The following is a 19,605-nucleotide window of genomic DNA, read 5'->3' on the forward strand; positions in this document are numbered from 1 at the left end:
AACTGTTTAACAGAGGTGGCAAAAACAGCGCACATTCAGGACAGCCATGCTTTCTCTCTTGTGAATCGTTGTTATAATGCACGCTCATTTTTTCGCCTCCAAGACCCTCGGATTAAGGAAGCATCGAAGTCATTTCAGAATATTAAACAATAGCATTTTTTATCTGAAACTTCCCTGCAGTCCCCCGACATTCAGGGTGACGTTCACATCACCTACGGTGTTAGGCCTAACGGAGACATAGACTGGTGGAAAACACCCGTGGTGAAATTAGTACCCGATCGGACTGATTGGAGAAGCATGATTCAAATGGTGCGTAGGCGAAACGTCATCGCCAGAAATTTTTAACGAAGGACACTGGCGGCAAGCAACAACCCAGTTTAACAAGTGTAGTTTGCAACACGTAAGTCAGTCGCTTTTGGCAGATCTTAGGTAACATGACTGAAAAATCTAATGATTACATCAAGAGGTACATAGCCTGAAACAGTTGGCACTGGGATATAGCAAGACGGAAACTGTCGACAGAGTGTCACTTTATTCGTCAAATGAAAAATGTAAAATAAAACCAAACATATAAAACTATATGTGAAATAGTCTTCATCACTCCCCACACTGTGTAACAAATAACTACCCAGTAGGTCCGGCCCAGATCTACTAACGGGTCAGGTGTTCTGAACAGGTGTCATGGGCAGGCGTCAGGGATAGGTGTCAGCGACATGTCTCGGGGTCACATGTGAGCGACTAGTGTCGGGGACATGCCGCGGGGATAGGTGCTTGCGATAGGTGTCGGAGATAGGTGTCAGCGACAGATGTCGGGGTTATGTGTAAGCTACAAGCCTCGGGGACAGATGTTGGCCGCAGGTGTCGAGGATAGGCGTTACTCACAGGTGTCGGAGATAGGTGTCAGCGACAGATGTCGGGATATTGTCACGGGGGTTGGTGTTAGCAACAGATGTTAGCAACAGGTGTTACCAAGAGGTGTCGGGGATAAGTGTTTGTGCAACTGTTACAGATTCGAACATGTATTGCTGGGGCCCCCATAATAGACTCACGTTGTCACTAGCATTACACTGTCAGTTCGTCAGTTATTCACCAACTGGCTGCCTCGAAAGCACAACGTCGTCAGGTCATTGATCAACAATAGCAGCGACTAATATGTCCATTCAGTGAAAACACTGGCGTCATACCACATACTGGTAAACGCTAAACATGTCGCACCCTGATATATCTGTCATCTTCCACCATATGCTGTTGTTCTCCGAGCTTGGTTTTCATATAACTGTCTTGTCGCTACCATCCGCCAAATCCTGTATACAGGTCAGGACGCAGACAAGACCGTCTCCCGCAGCCACTAGCGAAGCAGCACAACATGCCTGATGTACAGTCGGTGTCGACGTTGCAGTGCTGCAAGAAGAAGTCGCAGAGGAACCACAACATGGGGAAACTTCGGGGGCACCTGCCTGGCCTCGTGGTGGTGGCAACGGGAAGAGTAGCTGTAGGAGCAGAGTCTGGGGGCAGAAGGAAGGTGTAGGTTAACAACTGAACATGACATAATATCACGTCATAGGGAATATATACTGCACAGTTATCATGACATGATGTCACGTCATAGGGAATATATACTGCACAGTTATCATGACATGATGTCACGTCATAGGGAATATATACTGCACAGTTATCATGACATGATATCACGTCATAGGGAATATGTACTGCACAGTTATCATGACATGATGTCACGTCATAGGGAATATATACTGCACAGTTATCATGACATGATATCACGTCATAGGGAATATATACTGCACAGTTATCATGACATGATATCATGTCATAGGGAATATATACTGCACAGTTATCATGACATGATGTCACGTCATAGGGAATATATACTGCACAGTTATCATGACATGATATCACGTCATAGGGAATATATACTGCACAGTTATCATGACATGATATCACAGTCATCATATGCTTAAGAGATATAAGTTCAAGAAAGAGACAAACATCGCCAGAACGCCAAAAAAAAATAGTTTAATTGTAACATCGCTATATTTCTGGTTGGTTCCGGGGTACAGGGTAACCTGAATCCCTACGTGGTAACTTGAAATAGGGAAATGCCTATGTGGACGTGATATGAAGGTATAGGGAAAGTATTGTAACTCAGCACTTATTGTGTAAGAGAAGAAGTATGGAGGCTCGGAATGTTGTGATACGAAGACCTATATAATTGCTATTTGGTATTCAATCAAGTGGAAAGCAATTCTTCGCGAATATCGACTTTGTCGAATGGTAACAACCTATCCCAATGACATGTGGTGGCGAGGTAAATGAAAGTGCATCTGCACATCATAACACTGATTGACAGTTAGGTAATAATGTATAACTAATGGGTAATTCCCTATTTATCTAGACTTATGTTTCAAGTAAATACAGGTATCAATCACACAATATATCAACAGAGTAGAAGACCAAATTTGTAAAACATATCGACTCTCTTTCACATTTGAGCTGTACATTTAGTAAAATATTTTAATCACATCTGTGTTCTCCAACCAAACTCATCAACTGTATAAATTCTGCTCTATTTTTAATCAATCACTCTGTACATGAGTCTACCTTGCTCAAATCACTTCCGTGTATTCAGTGTACATCAACCTTGCTAATTATATACACTCGGCAAGAAGTAATGTATATATTTTCATTAGACAACGCTCAGTGCCAGCAAACATACCCGTTGTATGATCAGCAAATTGTGCTAAGAAACATTCGTTACATCAGTCTTCATGCTCAGGATGTTGCTGTTATTTTGTATCACATAACCGAGTTAATATGAAGAGGTACAGGGAGAGAGGGTCTCCCTGTCGACAGTCTCTTGACATTTCAATAACTGCAATTCTATGTAATGCTGTTTGACACTGTGTGGACGCTATGTAATGCTGTTTGACACTGTGTGGACGCTATGTAATGTTGTTTGACACTGTGTGGACGCTATGTAATGTTGTTTGACACTGTGTGGACGCTATGTAATGTTGTTTGACACTGTGTGGACGCTATGTAATGTTGTTTGACACTGTGTGGACGCTATGTAATGCTGTTTGACACTGTGTGGACGCTATGTAATGTTGTTTGACTATTGGGTGACACTGTGTGGACGCTATGTAATGTTGTTTGACACTGTGTGGACGCTATGTAATGCTGTTTGACACTGTGTGGACGCTATGTAATGTTGTTTGACTATTGGGTGACACTGTGTGGACGCTATGTAATGTTGTTTGACACTGTGTGGACGCTATGTAATGTTGTTTGACACTGTGTGGACGCTATGTAATGTTGTTTGACTATTGGGTGACACTGTGTGGACGCTATGTAATGTTGTTTGACACTGTGTGGACGCTATGTAATGCTGTTTGACACTGTGTGGACGCTATGTAATGCTGTTTGACACTGTGTGGACGCTATGTAATGTTGTTTGACTATTGGGTGACACTGTGTGGACGCTATGTAATGCTGTTTGACACTGTGTGGACGCTATGTAATGTTGTTTGACACTGTGTGGACGCTATGTAATGTTGTTTGACACTGTGTGGACGCTATGTAATGTTGTTTGACACTGTGTGGACGCTATGTAATGCTGTTTGACACTGTGTGGACGCTATGTAATGTTGTTTGACACTGTGTGGACGCTATGTAATGTTGTTTGACACTGTGTGGACGCTATGTAATGTTGTTTGACACTGTGTGGACGCTATGTAATGTTGTTTGACACTGTGTGGACGCTATGTAATGCTGTTTGACACTGTGTGGACGCTATGTAATGTTGTTTGACTATTGGGTGACACTGTGTGGACGCTATGTAATGTTGTTTGACACTGTGTGGACGCTATGTAATGCTGTTTGACACTGTGTGGACGCTATGTAATGTTGTTTGACTATTGGGTGACACTGTGTGGACGCTATGTAATGTTGTTTGACACTGTGTGGACGCTATGTAATGTTGTTTGACACTGTGTGGACGCTATGTAATGTTGTTTGACTATTGGGTGACACTGTGTGGACGCTATGTAATGTTGTTTGACACTGTGTGGACGCTATGTAATGCTGTTTGACACTGTGTGGACGCTATGTAATGCTGTTTGACACTGTGTGGACGCTATGTAATGTTGTTTGACTATTGGGTGATACTGTGTGGACACTATGTAATGTTGTTTGACACTGTGTGGACGCTATGTAATGTTGTTTGACTATTGGGTGACACTGTGTGGACGCTATGTAATGTTGTTTGACACTGTGTGGACGCTATGTAATGCTGTTTGACACTGTGTGGACGCTATGTAATGTTGTTTGATACTGTGTGGACGCTATGTAATGTTGTTTGATACTGTGTGGACACTATGTAATGTTGTTTGATACTGTGTGGACGCTATGTAATGTTGTTTGACTATTGGGTGACACTGTGTGGACGCTATGTAATGTTGTTTGACTATTGGGTGACACTGTGTGGACGCTATGTAATGTTGTTTGATACTGTGTGGACACTATGTAATGTTGTTTGATACTGTGTGGACGCTATGTAATGTTGTTTGACTATTGGGTGACACTGTGTGGACGCTATGTAATGTTGTTTGACTATTGGGTGACACTGTGTGGACGCTATGTAATGTTGTTTGACACTGTGTGGACGCTATGTAATGCTGTTTGACACTGTGTGGACGCTATGTAATGCTGTTTGACACTGTGTGGACGCTATGTAATGTTGTTTGACTATTGGGTGATACTGTGTGGACACTATGTAATGTTGTTTGACACTGTGTGGACGCTATGTAATGCTGTTTGACTATTGGGTGACACTGTGTGGACGCTATGTAATGTTGTTTGACTATTGGGTGACACTGTGTGGACGCTATGTAATGTTGTTTGACTATTGGGTGACACTGTGTGGACGCTATGTAATGTTGTTTGACTATTGGGTGACACTGTGTGGACGCTATGTAATGTTGTTTGACTATTGGGTGACACTGTGTGGACGCTATGTAATGTTGTTTGACTATTGGGTGACACTGTGTGGACGCTATGTAATGTTGTTTGACTATTGGGTGACACTGTGTGGACGCTATGTAATGTTGTTTGACTATTGGGTGACACTGTGTGGACGCTATGTAATGCTGTTTGACTATTGGGTGATACTGTGTGGACGCTATGTAATGTTGTTTGACACTGTGTGGACTCTATGTAATGTTGTTTGACTATTGGGTGACACTGTGTGGACGCTATGTAATGTTGTTTGACTATTGGGTGACACTGTGTGGACGCTATGTAATGCTGTTTGACTATTGGGTGACACTGTGTGGACGCTATGTAATGTTGTTTGACTATTGGGTGACACTGTGTGGACGCTATGTAATGTTGTTTGACTATTGGGTGACACTGTGTGGACGCTATGTAATGCTGTTTGACTATTGGGTGATACTGTGTGGACGCTATGTAATGTTGTTTGATACTGTGTGGACTCTATGTAATGTTGTTTGATACTGTGTGGACGCTATGTAATGTTGTTTGATTATTGGGTGACACTGTGTGGACGCTATGTAATGTTGTTTGACTATTGGGTGACACTGTGTGGACACTATGTAATGTTGTTTGACACTGTGTGGACTCTATGTAATGTTGTTTGATACTGTGTGGACGCTATGTAATGTTGTTTGACTATTGGGTGATACTGTGTGGACACTATGTAATGTTGTTTGACACTGTGTGGACGCTATGTAATGTTGTTTGATACTGTGTGGACACTATGTAATGTTGTTTGACACTGTGTGGACTCTATGTAATGTTGTTTGACTATTGGGTGACACTGTGTGGACGCTATGTAATGTTGTTTGACACTGTGTGGACGCTATGTAATGTTGTTTGACACTGTGTGGACGCTATGTAATGTTGTTTGACTATTGGGTGATACTGTGTGGACACTATGTAATGTTGTTTGACTATTGGGTGACACTGTGTGGACGCTATGTAATGTTGTTTGATACTGTGTGGACTCTATGTAATGTTGTTTGACTATTGGGTGATACTGTGTGGACACTATGTAATGTTGTTTGACACTGTGTGGACGCTATGTAATGTTGTTTGACTATTGGGTGATACTGTGTGGACACTATGTAATGTTGTTTGACACTGTGTGGACGCTATGTAATGCTGTTTGACACTGTGTGGACGCTATGTAATGTTGTTTGACTATTGGGTGATACTGTGTGGACACTATGTAATGTTGTTTGATACTGTGTGGACTCTATGTAATGTTGTTTGACTATTGGGTGACACTGTGTGGACGCTATGTAATGTTGTTTGACTATTGGGTGACACTGTGTGGACGCTATGTAATGTTGTTTGACACTGTGTGGACGCTATGTAATGTTGTTTGACTATTGGGTGATACTGTGTGGACACTATGTAATGTTGTTTGACACTGTGTGGACGCTATGTAATGTTGTTTGACTATTGGGTGATACTGTGTGGACACTACGTAATGTTGTTTGACACTGTGTGGACGCTATGTAATGTTGTTTGACTATTGGGTGATACTGTGTGGACGCTATGTAATGTTGTTTGACACTGTGTGGACGCTATGTAATGTTGTTTGACTATTGGGTGATACTGTGTGGACGCTATGTAATGTTGTTTGACACTGTGTGGACGCTATGTAATGTTGTTTGACTATTGGGTGATACTGTGTGGACACTATGTAATGTTGTTTGACACTGTGTGGACGCTATGTAATGTTGTTTGATACTGTGTGGACTCTATGTAATGTTGTTTGACACTGTGTGGACTCTATGTAATGTTGTTTGACTATTGGGTGACACTGTGTGGACGCTATGTAATGTTGTTTGACACTGTGTGGACGCTATGTAATGTTGTTTGACACTGTGTGGACGCTATGTAATGTTGTTTGACTATTGGGTGACACTGTGTGGACGCTATGTAATGTTGTTTGACTATTGGGTGACACTGTGTGGACGCTATGTAATGTTGTTTGACTATTGGGTGACACTGTGTGGACGCTATGTAATGTTGTTTGACACTGTGTGGACGCTATGTAATGTTGTTTGACTATTGGGTGACACTGTGTGGACGCTATGTAATGTTGTTTGACTATTGGGTGACACTGTGTGGACGCTATGTAATGTTGTTTGACTATTGGGTGACACTGTGTGGACGCTATGTAATGTTGTTTGACTATTGGGTGACACTGTGTGGACGCTATGTAATGTTGTTTGACTATTGGGTGACACTGTGTGGACGCTATGTAATGTTGTTTGACTATTGGGTGATACTGTGTGGACGCTATGTAATGTTGTTTGACTATTGGGTGACACTGTGTGGACGCTATGTAATGTTGTTTGACTATTGGGTGACACTGTGTGGACGCTATGTAATGTTGTTTGATACTGTGTGGACTCTATGTAATGTTGTTTGACACTGTGTGGACGCTATGTAATGTTGTTTGACTATTGGGTGATACTGTGTGGACGCTATGTAATGCTGTTTGACACTGTGTGGACGCTATGTAATGTTGTTTGACACTGTGTGGACGCTATGTAATGTTGTTTGACACTGTGTGGACGCTATGTAATGCTGTTTGACACTGTGTGGACGCTATGTAATGTTGTTTGATACTGTGTGGACTCTATGTAATGTTGTTTGACACTGTGTGGACGCTATGTAATGCTGTTTGACACTGTGTGGACGCTATGTAATGCTGTTTGACACTGTGTGGACGCTATGTAATGTTGTTTGATACTGTGTGGACGCTATGTAATGTTGTTTGATACTGTGTGGACGCTATGTAATGCTGTTTGACACTGTGTGGACGCTATGTAATGTTGTTTGACACTGTGTGGACGCTATGTAATGTTGTTTGATACTGTGTGGACTCTATGTAATGTTGTTTGACACTGTGTGGACGCTATGTAATGTTGTTTGACACTGTGTGGACGCTATGTAATGTTGTTTGACACTGTGTGGACGCTATGTAATGTTGTTTGACACTGTGTGGACGCTATGTAATGTTGTTTGACTATTGGGTGATACTGTGTGGACACTATGTAATGTTGTTTGACTATTGGGTGACACTGTGTGGACGCTATGTAATGCTGTTTGACACTGTGTGGACGCTATGTAATGTTGTTTGACTATTGGGTGACACTGTGTGGACGCTATGTAATGTTGTTTGACTATTGGGTGACACTGTGTGGACGCTATGTAATGTTGTTTGACACTGTGTGGACGCTATGTAATGTTGTTTGACTATTGGGTGACACTGTGTGGACGCTATGTAATGTTGTTTGACTATTGGGTCACACTGTGTGGACGCTATGTAATGTTGTTTGACTATTGGGTGACACTGTGTGGACGCTATGTAATGTTGTTTGACTATTGGGTGACACTGTGTGGACGCTATGTAATGTTGTTTGACTATTGGGTGACACTGTGTGGACGCTATGTAATGTTGTTTGACTATTGGGTGATACTGTGTGGACGCTATGTAATGTTGTTTGACTATTGGGTGACACTGTGTGGACGCTATGTAATGTTGTTTGACTATTGGGTGACACTGTGTGGACGCTATGTAATGTTGTTTGATACTGTGTGGACTCTATGTAATGTTGTTTGACACTGTGTGGACGCTATGTAATGTTGTTTGACTATTGGGTGATACTGTGTGGACGCTATGTAATGCTGTTTGACACTGTGTGGACGCTATGTAATGTTGTTTGACACTGTGTGGACGCTATGTAATGTTGTTTGACACTGTGTGGACGCTATGTAATGCTGTTTGACACTGTGTGGACGCTATGTAATGTTGTTTGATACTGTGTGGACTCTATGTAATGCTGTTTGACACTGTGTGGACGCTATGTAATGTTGTTTGACACTGTGTGGACGCTATGTAATGTTGTTTGACACTGTGTGGACGCTATGTAATGTTGTTTGACACTGTGTGGACGCTATGTAATGTTGTTTGATACTGTGTGGACTCTATGTAATGTTGTTTGACACTGTGTGGACGCTATGTAATGCTGTTTGACACTGTGTGGACGCTATGTAATGCTGTTTGACACTGTGTGGACGCTATGTAATGTTGTTTGACTATTGGGTGATACTGTGTGGACGCTATGTAATGCTGTTTGACACTGTGTGGACGCTATGTAATGTTGTTTGACTATTGGGTGACACTGTGTGGACGCTATGTAATGCTGTTTGACACTGTGTGGACACTATGTAATGTTGTTTGACACTGTGTGGACGCTATGTAATGTTGTTTGACACTGTGTGGACGCTATGTAATGTTGTTTGACACTGTGTGGACGCTATGTAATGTTGTTTGACACTGTGTGGACGCTATGTAATGTTGTTTGACACTGTGTGGACGCTATGTAATGTTGTTTGATACTGTGTGGACTCTATGTAATGTTGTTTGACACTGTGTGGACGCTATGTAATGCTGTTTGACACTGTGTGGACGCTATGTAATGCTGTTTGACACTGTGTGGACGCTATGTAATGTTGTTTGACACTGTGTGGACTCTATGTAATGCTGTTTGACACTGTGTGGACGCTATGTAATGTTGTTTGACACTGTGTGGACTCTATGTAATGTTGTTTGACACTGTGTGGACGCTATGTAATGCTGTTTGACACTGTGTGGACGCTATGTAATGCTGTTTGACACTGTGTGGACGCTATGTAATGTTGTTTGATACTGTGTGGACGCTATGTAATGTTGTTTGATACTGTGTGGACGCTATGTAATGCTGTTTGACACTGTGTGGACGCTATGTAATGTTGTTTGACTATTGGGTGATACTGTGTGGACACTATGTAATGTTGTTTGACTATTGGGTGACACTGTGTGGACGCTATGTAATGTTGTTTGACTATTGGGTGATACTGTGTGGACACTATGTAATGTTGTTTGACTATTGGGTGACACTGTGTGGACGCTATGTAATGTTGTTTGACTATTGGGTGATACTGTGTGGACGCTATGTAATGTTGTTTGACTATTGGGTGATACTGTGTGGACTCTATGTAATGCTGTTTGACTATTGGGTGATACTGTGTGGACACTATGTAATGTTGTTTGACACTGTGTGGACTCTATGTAATGCTGTTTGACTATTGGGTGACACTGTGTGGACGCTATGTAATGCTGTTTGACTATTGGGTGATACTGTGTGGACGCTATGTAATGTTGTTTGATACTGTGTGGACTCTATGTAATGTTGTTTGACTATTGGGTGACACTGTGTGGACGCTATGTAATGTTGTTTGACTATTGGGTGACACTGTGTGGACGCTATGTAATGTTGTTTGACACTGTGTGGACGCTATGTAATGTTGTTTGATACTGTGTGGACTCTATGTAATGTTGTTTGACACTGTGTGGACGCTATGTAATGTTGTTTGACACTGTGTGGACGCTATGTAATGTTGTTTGACACTGTGTGGACGCTATGTAATGTTGTTTGACACTGTGTGGACGCTATGTAATGTTGTTTGACTATTGGGTGATACTGTGTGGACACTATGTAATGTTGTTTGACTATTGGGTGACACTGTGTGGACGCTATGTAATGTTGTTTGACACTGTGTGGACGCTATGTAATGTTGTTTGACACTGTGTGGACGCTATGTAATGTTGTTTGACACTGTGTGGACGCTATGTAATGTTGTTTGACACTGTGTGGACACTATGTAATGTTGTTTGACACTGTGTGGACGCTATGTAATGTTGTTTGACACTGTGTGGACGCTATGTAATGTTGTTTGATACTGTGTGGACTCTATGTAATGTTGTTTGACTATTGGGTGATACTGTGTGGACTCTATGTAATGTTGTTTGACTATTGGGTGATACTGTGTGGACACTATGTAATGTTGTTTGACTATTGGGTGACACTGTGTGGACGCTATGTAATGTTGTTTGACACTGTGTGGACGCTATGTAATGTTGTTTGACACTGTGTGGACGCTATGTAATGTTGTTTGACTATTGGGTGATACTGTGTGGACACTATGTAATGTTGTTTGACTATTGGGTGATACTGTGTGGACACTATGTAATGTTGTTTGACACTGTGTGGACGCTATGTAATGTTGTTTGACTATTGGGTGATACTGTGTGGACGCTATGTAATGTTGTTTGACTATTGGGTGATACTGTGTGGACGCTATGTAATGTTGTTTGACACTGTGTGGACGCTATGTAATGTTGTTTGACACTGTGTGGACGCTATGTAATGTTGTTTGACTATTGGGTGACACTGTGTGGACACTATGTAATGTTGTTTGACACTGTGTGGACGCTATGTAATGTTGTTTGATACTGTGTGGACGCTATGTAATGCTGTTTGACTATTGGGTGATACTGTGTGGACACTATGTAATGTTGTTTGACACTGTGTGGACTCTATGTAATGCTGTTTGACTATTGGGTGACACTGTGTGGACGCTATGTAATGCTGTTTGACTATTGGGTGATACTGTGTGGACGCTATGTAATGTTGTTTGATACTGTGTGGACTCTATGTAATGTTGTTTGACTATTGGGTGACACTGTGTGGACGCTATGTAATGTTGTTTGACTATTGGGTGACACTGTGTGGACGCTATGTAATGTTGTTTGACACTGTGTGGACGCTATGTAATGTTGTTTGACTATTGGGTGACACTGTGTGGACGCTATGTAATGTTGTTTGACTATTGGGTGACACTGTGTGGTCGCTATGTAATGTTGTTTGACACTGTGTGGACGCTATGTAATGTTGTTTGATACTGTGTGGACTCTATGTAATGTTGTTTGACACTGTGTGGACGCTATGTAATGTTGTTTGACACTGTGTGGACTCTATGTAATGTTGTTTGACTATTGGGTGATACTGTGTGGACTCTATGTAATGTTGTTTGACTATTGGGTGATACTGTGTGGACACTATGTAATGTTGTTTGACACTGTGTGGACGCTATGTAATGTTGTTTGACTATTGGGTGATACTGTGTGGACGCTATGTAATGTTGTTTGACTATTGGGTGATACTGTGTGGACGCTATGTAATGTTGTTTGACACTGTGTGGACGCTATGTAATGTTGTTTGATACTGTGTGGACACTATGTAATGTTGTTTGACACTGTGTGGACGCTATGTAATGTTGTTTGACTATTGGGTGACACTGTGTGGACGCTATGTAATGTTGTTTGACACTGTGTGGACGCTATGTAATGTTGTTTGATACTGTGTGGACACTATGTAATGTTGTTTGACACTGTGTGGACGCTATGTAATGTTGTTTGACTATTGGGTGACACTGTGTGGACGCTATGTAATGTTGTTTGACTATTGGGTGACACTGTGTGGACACTATGTAATGCTAATATGATGGGTGCGCGTGTACCTACCGACACACTTGGCTATGGGGTCACAGGGTGCATGGAAGCACTGCACCTGCTCCACCTGGCACATTAAGCCTCTTGAACATCTCTGAAATGTTCACCACAATCAATTAGTACTGAAAATAACATCACAATAACGTTCATATATGCTTTCAAACAGATATTGCCCCGATGTTAATTTTTCTTCAATACGTTATTTACCAAATAATTAAACGAACACAGATATAACGAACTGACTTCTATAGCGAACTGTTTCAAAAGTCCCGAATAAACCATTATATGTTATCGTGAATAACGAACTTACCGGCTATAGCGAACTGATTTGCAATTCCCGCGCGTCCTAGGTAACACTAATTAACGGTGTGAATAACGAACTGAGCGAACTCAATCAGTGTCATTGCCAGTGAGCGATGTTCACTTTGAAATCATCGACAGTTCCAGTTAACACTAATTAATGGTGTGAATAGTCAATAGAGCAAATTCAATCATTGTCAATTACCAGCGCTCACTTTGAAATCTGACCAATAAGTTAGACGTCAAAACACACTCCAGTTTTTACACCCATGTGAAGTTGTAGTTTGCATTATTAACCAATCAGATTGCCGGAGGCCGTAAAGCCCGTCGCCGACGACTTAGTTTTGTATACTTCCGGCACAGCAACTCGGTCTTTGGCGATTTAATAGAAAATGACAAGTGCATCCCCTCAAAAGGCCTGTGTATATGCCTCCCACACACATCAGAAATGTGGACAAAAGCTTTTGATACTCGTGAAACTCATAAAATACGATATATTCAATGACGAGTGCGTAGTGACGACTGACCTGTGTAAGATTACTGACTTTGTAGTGAAAAGAACATAATATGAATGAATGTACGAATAAACTGAGTAGGAATGTGTTGTACTGTATAGTGTGTTTTACTGTTCTTTCAATGGATTTTCGCGAATAGCGAACTACGGATATAACGAACTAATTTCGTTATAAAAGTACTGTAATCAGATCAGTCATTGTCCTTCTTCACTTATGTCCGAATGCATTTTTAATAACGAACGATGCACAGACAGAACACCTATAATCCATCCAGCCAGTTCCAGACATTCCCACCCTAACCTACACTGTTGCCCCCAGCTCTTCATTTGCAGTCGAAGGTTCCGAAAAAAACACACAAAAAAAACCAAATGGAAATAACCAAATAACATTTCGCTCACAACTGTCGCGCAGGGGTCTGAGGGTGGAGTCGGCACGGTTGCCACGGCAGCAGTAGGGATGGTGCAGACGCTGCCACAGCCGTTACTGCAACATTTCATGTTGTTGTTACAGTGGAAATCCGTTTCGCATTCCGTGATGCAGATTCCCGGACCGGTCACTCGTGGACACTCTCCTGGCTTCCCAGTTAACGGAATGTCTCCTGTAACACATCAGCTCATTTCAGTGCTCAGTAACACGCGTACGTGTAGTTTCAACGCGTGTACATTTGTGTGTGTCTGCGTATGACGTCGTGTACTATTAGGTAATACTGTATGATTACTATGTAATACTGTGTAACTGCTACGTGACACTGAATGAATACTATGGAATGCTATTTGCCTATTATGTGATACTGTATGACCACTGTGTAATATTGTTTGACTGGTAGGTGACACTGTCCTGCCGCAATGTAATACTGTTTGACTGGTAGGTGACACTGTACTGCCGCAATGTAATACTGTTTGACTGGTAGGTGACACTGTACTGCCGCAATGTAATACTGTTTGACTGGTAGGTGACACTGTACTGCCGCAATGTAATACTGTTTGACTGGTAGGTGACACTGTACTGCCGCAATGTAATCGTGTTTGACTGGTAGGTGACACTGTACTGCCGCAATGTAATCGTGTTTGACTGGTAGGTGACACTGTACTGCCGCAATGTAATACTGTTTGACAGGTAGGTGACACTGTACTGCCGCAATGTAATACTGTTTGACTGGTAGGTGATATTGTATGGCCACTGTGTAATACTAATGTGAGGGGTGCATGTGTACCTACCGACACACGTGACTATGGGGTCACAGGGTGCATGGAAGCACTGCACCTTTTGCACGCGGCACTTCATGCCCCTTGCACACCTCTGAAATGAACAACACAATCAGTTCACACCTCATAATGACACCACATTTACATTCATATATATTTCCAAACCGATACTGTCCCGATGTTAAACATATCTACATTTGTCCATATTCATAAGGTGCCCGAAACACACACACAAAACAACACACACAAAACAACACACACACACAAGAAGAAGAATGAAAATAAGCAAATAGAAGTTTGCTCACAACTGTCGCGCAGGGGTCTGAGGGTGGAGTCGGCACGGTTGCCACGGCATCGGTAGGTATGGTACAGACGCTGCCACAGCCGTTACTGCAACATTTCCTGTTGCCGTTACAGTCGAAGTCCGTCTCGCATTCCGTGATGCAGATCCCCGGACCGATCACTCTTGGACACTCTCCTGACTTCCCTCCTAGCGTGGAGTCTCCTACAACATATCAGCAGTGAGTGAGTGAGTGAGTGAGTGAGTGAGTGTGTGAGTGAGTGAGTGAGTGAGTGAGTGAGTGAGTGAGTGAGTGAGTGAGTGAGTGAGTGAGTGAGTGAGTGAGTGAGTGAGTGAGTGAGTGAGTGAGTGAGTGAGTGAGTGAGTGAGTGAGTGAGTGAGTGAGTGAGTGAGTGAGTGAGTGAGTGAGTGCAAGGGAGCTACTTACTGACACAAACAGCTTCACGTTGACAAGGGGGTACCCCGCAAATGACCTCCCGGTTCTCACAGTAGTGACCTTCCGGACACAGCGCCGCCTACAGGCAGAATAACACAGATCACAGTTCATTTGAACATGTTCAAACAAAGATGTCACTTTTTCGTATGACCAGAGCATTCTGTCGTGTCACGGCCAAAACATTTTCCATACTCATGTGAAATCCCTGCGAGTTGGACTTTAGTGTGGTGAATGTTTGTCGCCCCACCGATAGCACCTGTCACAAACACGTGAACAGGCAAGATAATTGTTCCCCAAAACACGAGAACATGTCGCCAATCGAAACAGGAAATTGCGCTCGACATCATTTTCGTCAACGATACGTCAGATATGGAAATAACTATATGCCAGTAATAACATACCACATATACTATACTATATATACTATATATATTATTATTATTATAATAACAATAACGCTTGCATGTCTTGAACGAAAGAACTTTGTCAGTTGTCTCAGTTTAAATCTACCAAAGGCTGGCATAACAGATATATTGTTCGACATGCAAACACCATGGTCGTCGGTGAGACGTGAAACTTCCCCCGTGGCTACACTAACAGTTCCTGAAGACATCACTGTGGCTAACACTGAGTATTGTAACCTTGATCTATGAACACAACAACCGCCCTATGGTAGTCTTTAGTGCCTTGGAAGAAATAACACAAGTGTAATGAATGAAGCACACTTACTATACACGGATTGGTCAACCCAGGCGGAGTGACATCTGAAACAGGCAAGACACAACAGCTGCATCATTTAATATCATTCATGACCAGTATAATATAAACAAGATGCACTCACACGTCTAGAGCAGAGGCAAGTTTCAGTTGATGACTCACCTCTTGGCTTCCAGCAGCACGTGGTTTGTGTGTCCATCACCTCAAAGTTGCAGGTAGTGTGACTGGGGCAGTCTCGGTCCGAAACACATGACAGGGCGGACAGGTTCCTGGCCAGCACGGGGTCGCCATAGCGACAGCTGCTCACTCTTAGTTTGGGTTCTGAGGAAACCGAAGTTACATGATGACACGGTTGCACTCCTGACAGAAGTACATCCCTGACAGAGGTACATACCGGTTACAATTACATGTTACAGCTACATCTACGTTACATTACACCAGGTGACAGAAGCAACTCTCATACCATAGTTAGGTTCCTGTATCAGTCAGGTCCATGCTACAGTTAACTCCATGTTCTATGTACACTATGAGGACACGAATCTGCATGTACCTGCATATACACACAGATTTGTATATACATACATACAATAATGTGGAGATGTGGGATGTGGGATGTGGGATGTGGGGATGTGGAGATGTGGAGATGTGGAGATGTGGGATGTGGGATGTGGGATGTGGGATGTGGGATGTGGGATGTGGAAGTGTCTACATACGTATACACACGGGTTCCGGTGGGCACGTTGTACAACCGGTCTGTACGAGACGACATTCCTGTCCTGGGGCACATCCTTGGCCCTACAATACAAGATGCACGTGTTGACAGGATATTTGACTCTGTGTGGAATACAAGGCAGAAACAAGGTATATAAACCCGGTAAGTATATAGATTAAGTTCGTGATTTGGACACAGGCTGGGTGACACAGTCGTGTTTGGGAAATATGTAGAATGGTTGGGGGACCAAGCCGTGAACTCGACAAAGTTGGGGATTGGCACTTTCAAACTTGAGATGATGGGTTTAAGGGCTCTATACTAAATGATGGTGACTGTTTTTAAACATTTAAACGAAGACTCACGTATAACCTTCTCGTGGATGATTAATTTTGACAAATTACAATCTTACAATCTGCCTGCACATTTTGCTCGACTACTTGAAACACACCAGATGTCAGTTGGCTGCATCGATCACCGTTTCAGAAGAAAAGTCTTATTCTCTGATAGAGATATCATGTTACATCCATGCTGTGTGGAGATCATTCCCAGTCTGGATATAGATATTTAGAAGTAGAAGGTCAGACCATTGCTGCAGTGAATAGAATATTACTATCCTTGTCTGTGTTACTTTTATCACTACCTTTGAATTACATTGTCATTAAACTGAATTGCTGCTCAATTTTGTATTGTCAATCTTTTACATTTGTGCTGATCACATTCTATATTATTGTTGCACACCGGTTTCTTCTATGGTCTGACTTTGGCTCAGGTTCCGTTTGACTAGTACAACAGCTGTAACCCCCGTGCTAGTAGTGAACAGTTCCTGGATCGTCTCACACGTACATCCCGCTCAGTGTAACAACGTCTCAGGCAGATCTCACCTTGCTCTGAACCTGATACACTATCTCCACAATACTTCATTATAGTTTACTAGTATATCATCAGTGGCTCCGAATGCTCCGAGTAGTCGTATGCTATTGTATGATTTACTGCCGACGACTGGAACGGCAATATGTAAATGAATATTAAACATCCTCAATATGTGAAGCTTTGTTATTGGTTTGCTGTCACATTGCTGACTTCTGATTGGTTGGATATAACACACACCTCTGACTCTTTCTGCCTGCAGGGGTCTCTGTACTGTAGCTGGGCAACCACTGTCAGCCCCAGACAAATCTGAAAGGAAAATGTTATCACAAGTTAAATAGAACACGGATCAGTCGATACAGACTCGATATAGTTGTGTGTTGTATGCAAGACTGTGTTTATTACGTATCATCACACACAGTGAAATTCATGTGTGTGTATGTGTGAGTGCTTCTGTGTATGGATGTGTTTGTGTGTATGTGTGTGTGACATGTTGGGTACACTCGGTATACCTTCACAATTAAATGTCGATCATAACATTCACTTCAACTTAACTGCATAACGCATCAACCACACAATGTTGTCATCAACCAAACAAAACTCTGACGCCATAAATCATTGCATCGTTGTCCACATGTAGCATGTGTTAAGAAGACAAAGACGCTCATAGGAGTGTGTAGGAGAACGTAAATCTAATTCACATTTGAAATCATTTGAAATATACATGTATACATTTCTAATGGTCATGTTCTTAGTTTTACCCGTAAATGCAATTCTTTTGAATGATATTAGCAAGTGGAATTCAGGAACATTTCTTTCGTCGACAGAAATACTGTCGGTGCGAAAATGAACACACACCGAATAAAACCAAATGTCTTCGGGATATTCACTCCCTTTTAAACTACAATGTTTTCGTTATTTTAAATAACGCTTTGTCACTCATGTCGTTTCAAATACATTTAATCGGGTTTACCTTGTAAGATGAGTAATAGTTATGGAAATAAAGATGTCGTCAACTTCCTGTTGGATTGTCAAAGATATGTAGCATTACAAAAGTTAATCAGGTTTTATTCGACGCTTGATATCCGCTCCGACTGACTGTATGACACCTTCCGACTAGTGCCTGGTGTTACTACCTGTCCGGTGTCCCGTGTGACAGTGTTAAAGTACAGCTAGAGGCGATACCGAGACGGAAGCAGGAACAACGTCTCCTTCATCAACACACGGGAGTGTCAGCCCACAATCCCTTTAATTGTAAAAGGAGTGACAGACATAATCCCCGAGGTTCTTTATAGATTACACTTCAGCCTACTTTCACCAATAGGTTTAGTACAAACACGCACACGAAGGGAGATTGCAGACTAAGATGGACTTAAAGACGAACCGGTGTGTGTAATATGCTACATAAAAACTGCAGTAAAAAGATGTACATGTTATATGGTCATGTTGACCACGTGATGGCCCTTCGAAGTGATGATCCAAGCTAGCTTAATGACTTCATTTGTACATAACACTACACACACCACGTATTACACTGTCACTGATTAATCAATGATATACTACTAACCGTGAAGGAAGATACTGTTATAAAGCCCATGCTGGAGATGATACTGTCCACTGCTTTCCTTGTCTGTTGACCACTGTTTGCCGTATGTCATGTAATCACGACCAGACTTTATAGGGCCCTCAGATGACGTCACACACGACCAATGAGGGCCACTGACGCATATGTCGTTGCGGGTCAAAGGTCAGTTTTCAATCATGACATCCGGATCCTCTGCAATGAAAGGTTGGTCCTGCTAGCTGACTAGCACTAGTATCCTGTGTTTCACAGTAAACACGTTGTTGACGACCCTGCTCAAGGAAGCCTCATGCTCGCACGTCGGGTTCTGACACTCCAGATTAACTTCTTAATGACCACCAGTCAGGTTCTCATGTCTAGCGGGAGCATGTACTGTTCTGTATAGTTTCACGTACAGTTTGGATGAAAACAACAGCTCAGAATGTGGACATGTTGGGCGGTTTAACTCATTATTCAAAATACTGAACAAACCCAAAACCAATATTTAACCAAAACATAAAGCGCAGTCAATCATGTCGA

The 19,605-nt window shown here is 42.2% G+C and overlaps 1 protein-coding gene across 1 annotated transcript; it reads right to left on the reverse strand.

The window, feature by feature from the left end:
* Window positions 1-510: 510 nt before the first annotated feature.
* On the reverse strand, window positions 511-19,204 carry LOC137287358 (spore coat protein SP87-like). The gene is made up of 11 exons (XM_067819613.1): window positions 19,072-19,204; window positions 17,745-17,813; window positions 16,639-16,720; window positions 16,088-16,246; window positions 15,938-15,972; window positions 15,200-15,287; window positions 14,777-14,976; window positions 14,484-14,565; window positions 13,665-13,864; window positions 12,464-12,545; window positions 511-1,505 (listed from the first exon to the last, which is right to left on the reverse strand). The coding sequence occupies exons 1-11, from the start codon at window positions 19,099-19,101 to the stop codon at window positions 1,288-1,290; spliced, it is 1,245 nt and encodes a 414-aa protein (XP_067675714.1). The 5' UTR covers window positions 19,102-19,204; the 3' UTR covers window positions 511-1,287.
* Window positions 19,205-19,605: the final 401 nt, after the last annotated feature.

Source organism: Haliotis asinina, chromosome 6 (genome assembly GCF_037392515.1).
Source record: "Haliotis asinina isolate JCU_RB_2024 chromosome 6, JCU_Hal_asi_v2, whole genome shotgun sequence".
In the NCBI taxonomy this organism is placed as follows: domain Eukaryota; kingdom Metazoa; phylum Mollusca; class Gastropoda; order Lepetellida; family Haliotidae; genus Haliotis; species Haliotis asinina.

Excerpts from the sequence above, each read along its gene's own strand:
- LOC137287358 (XM_067819613.1), bottom strand. The coding sequence starts at position 19,101 with ATGGGCTTTATAACAGTATCTTCCTTCACG. Across the intron at positions 14,977-15,199 it reads ACGTGAAGCTGTTTGTGTCA|GAGACTCCACGCTAGGAGGG; the intron begins GTAAGTAGCTCC and ends GATATGTTGTAG. Across the intron at positions 12,546-13,664 it reads CAGACCCCTGCGCGACAGTT|AGATGTTCAAGAGGCTTAAT; the intron begins GTGAGCGAAATG and ends TGAACATTTCAG.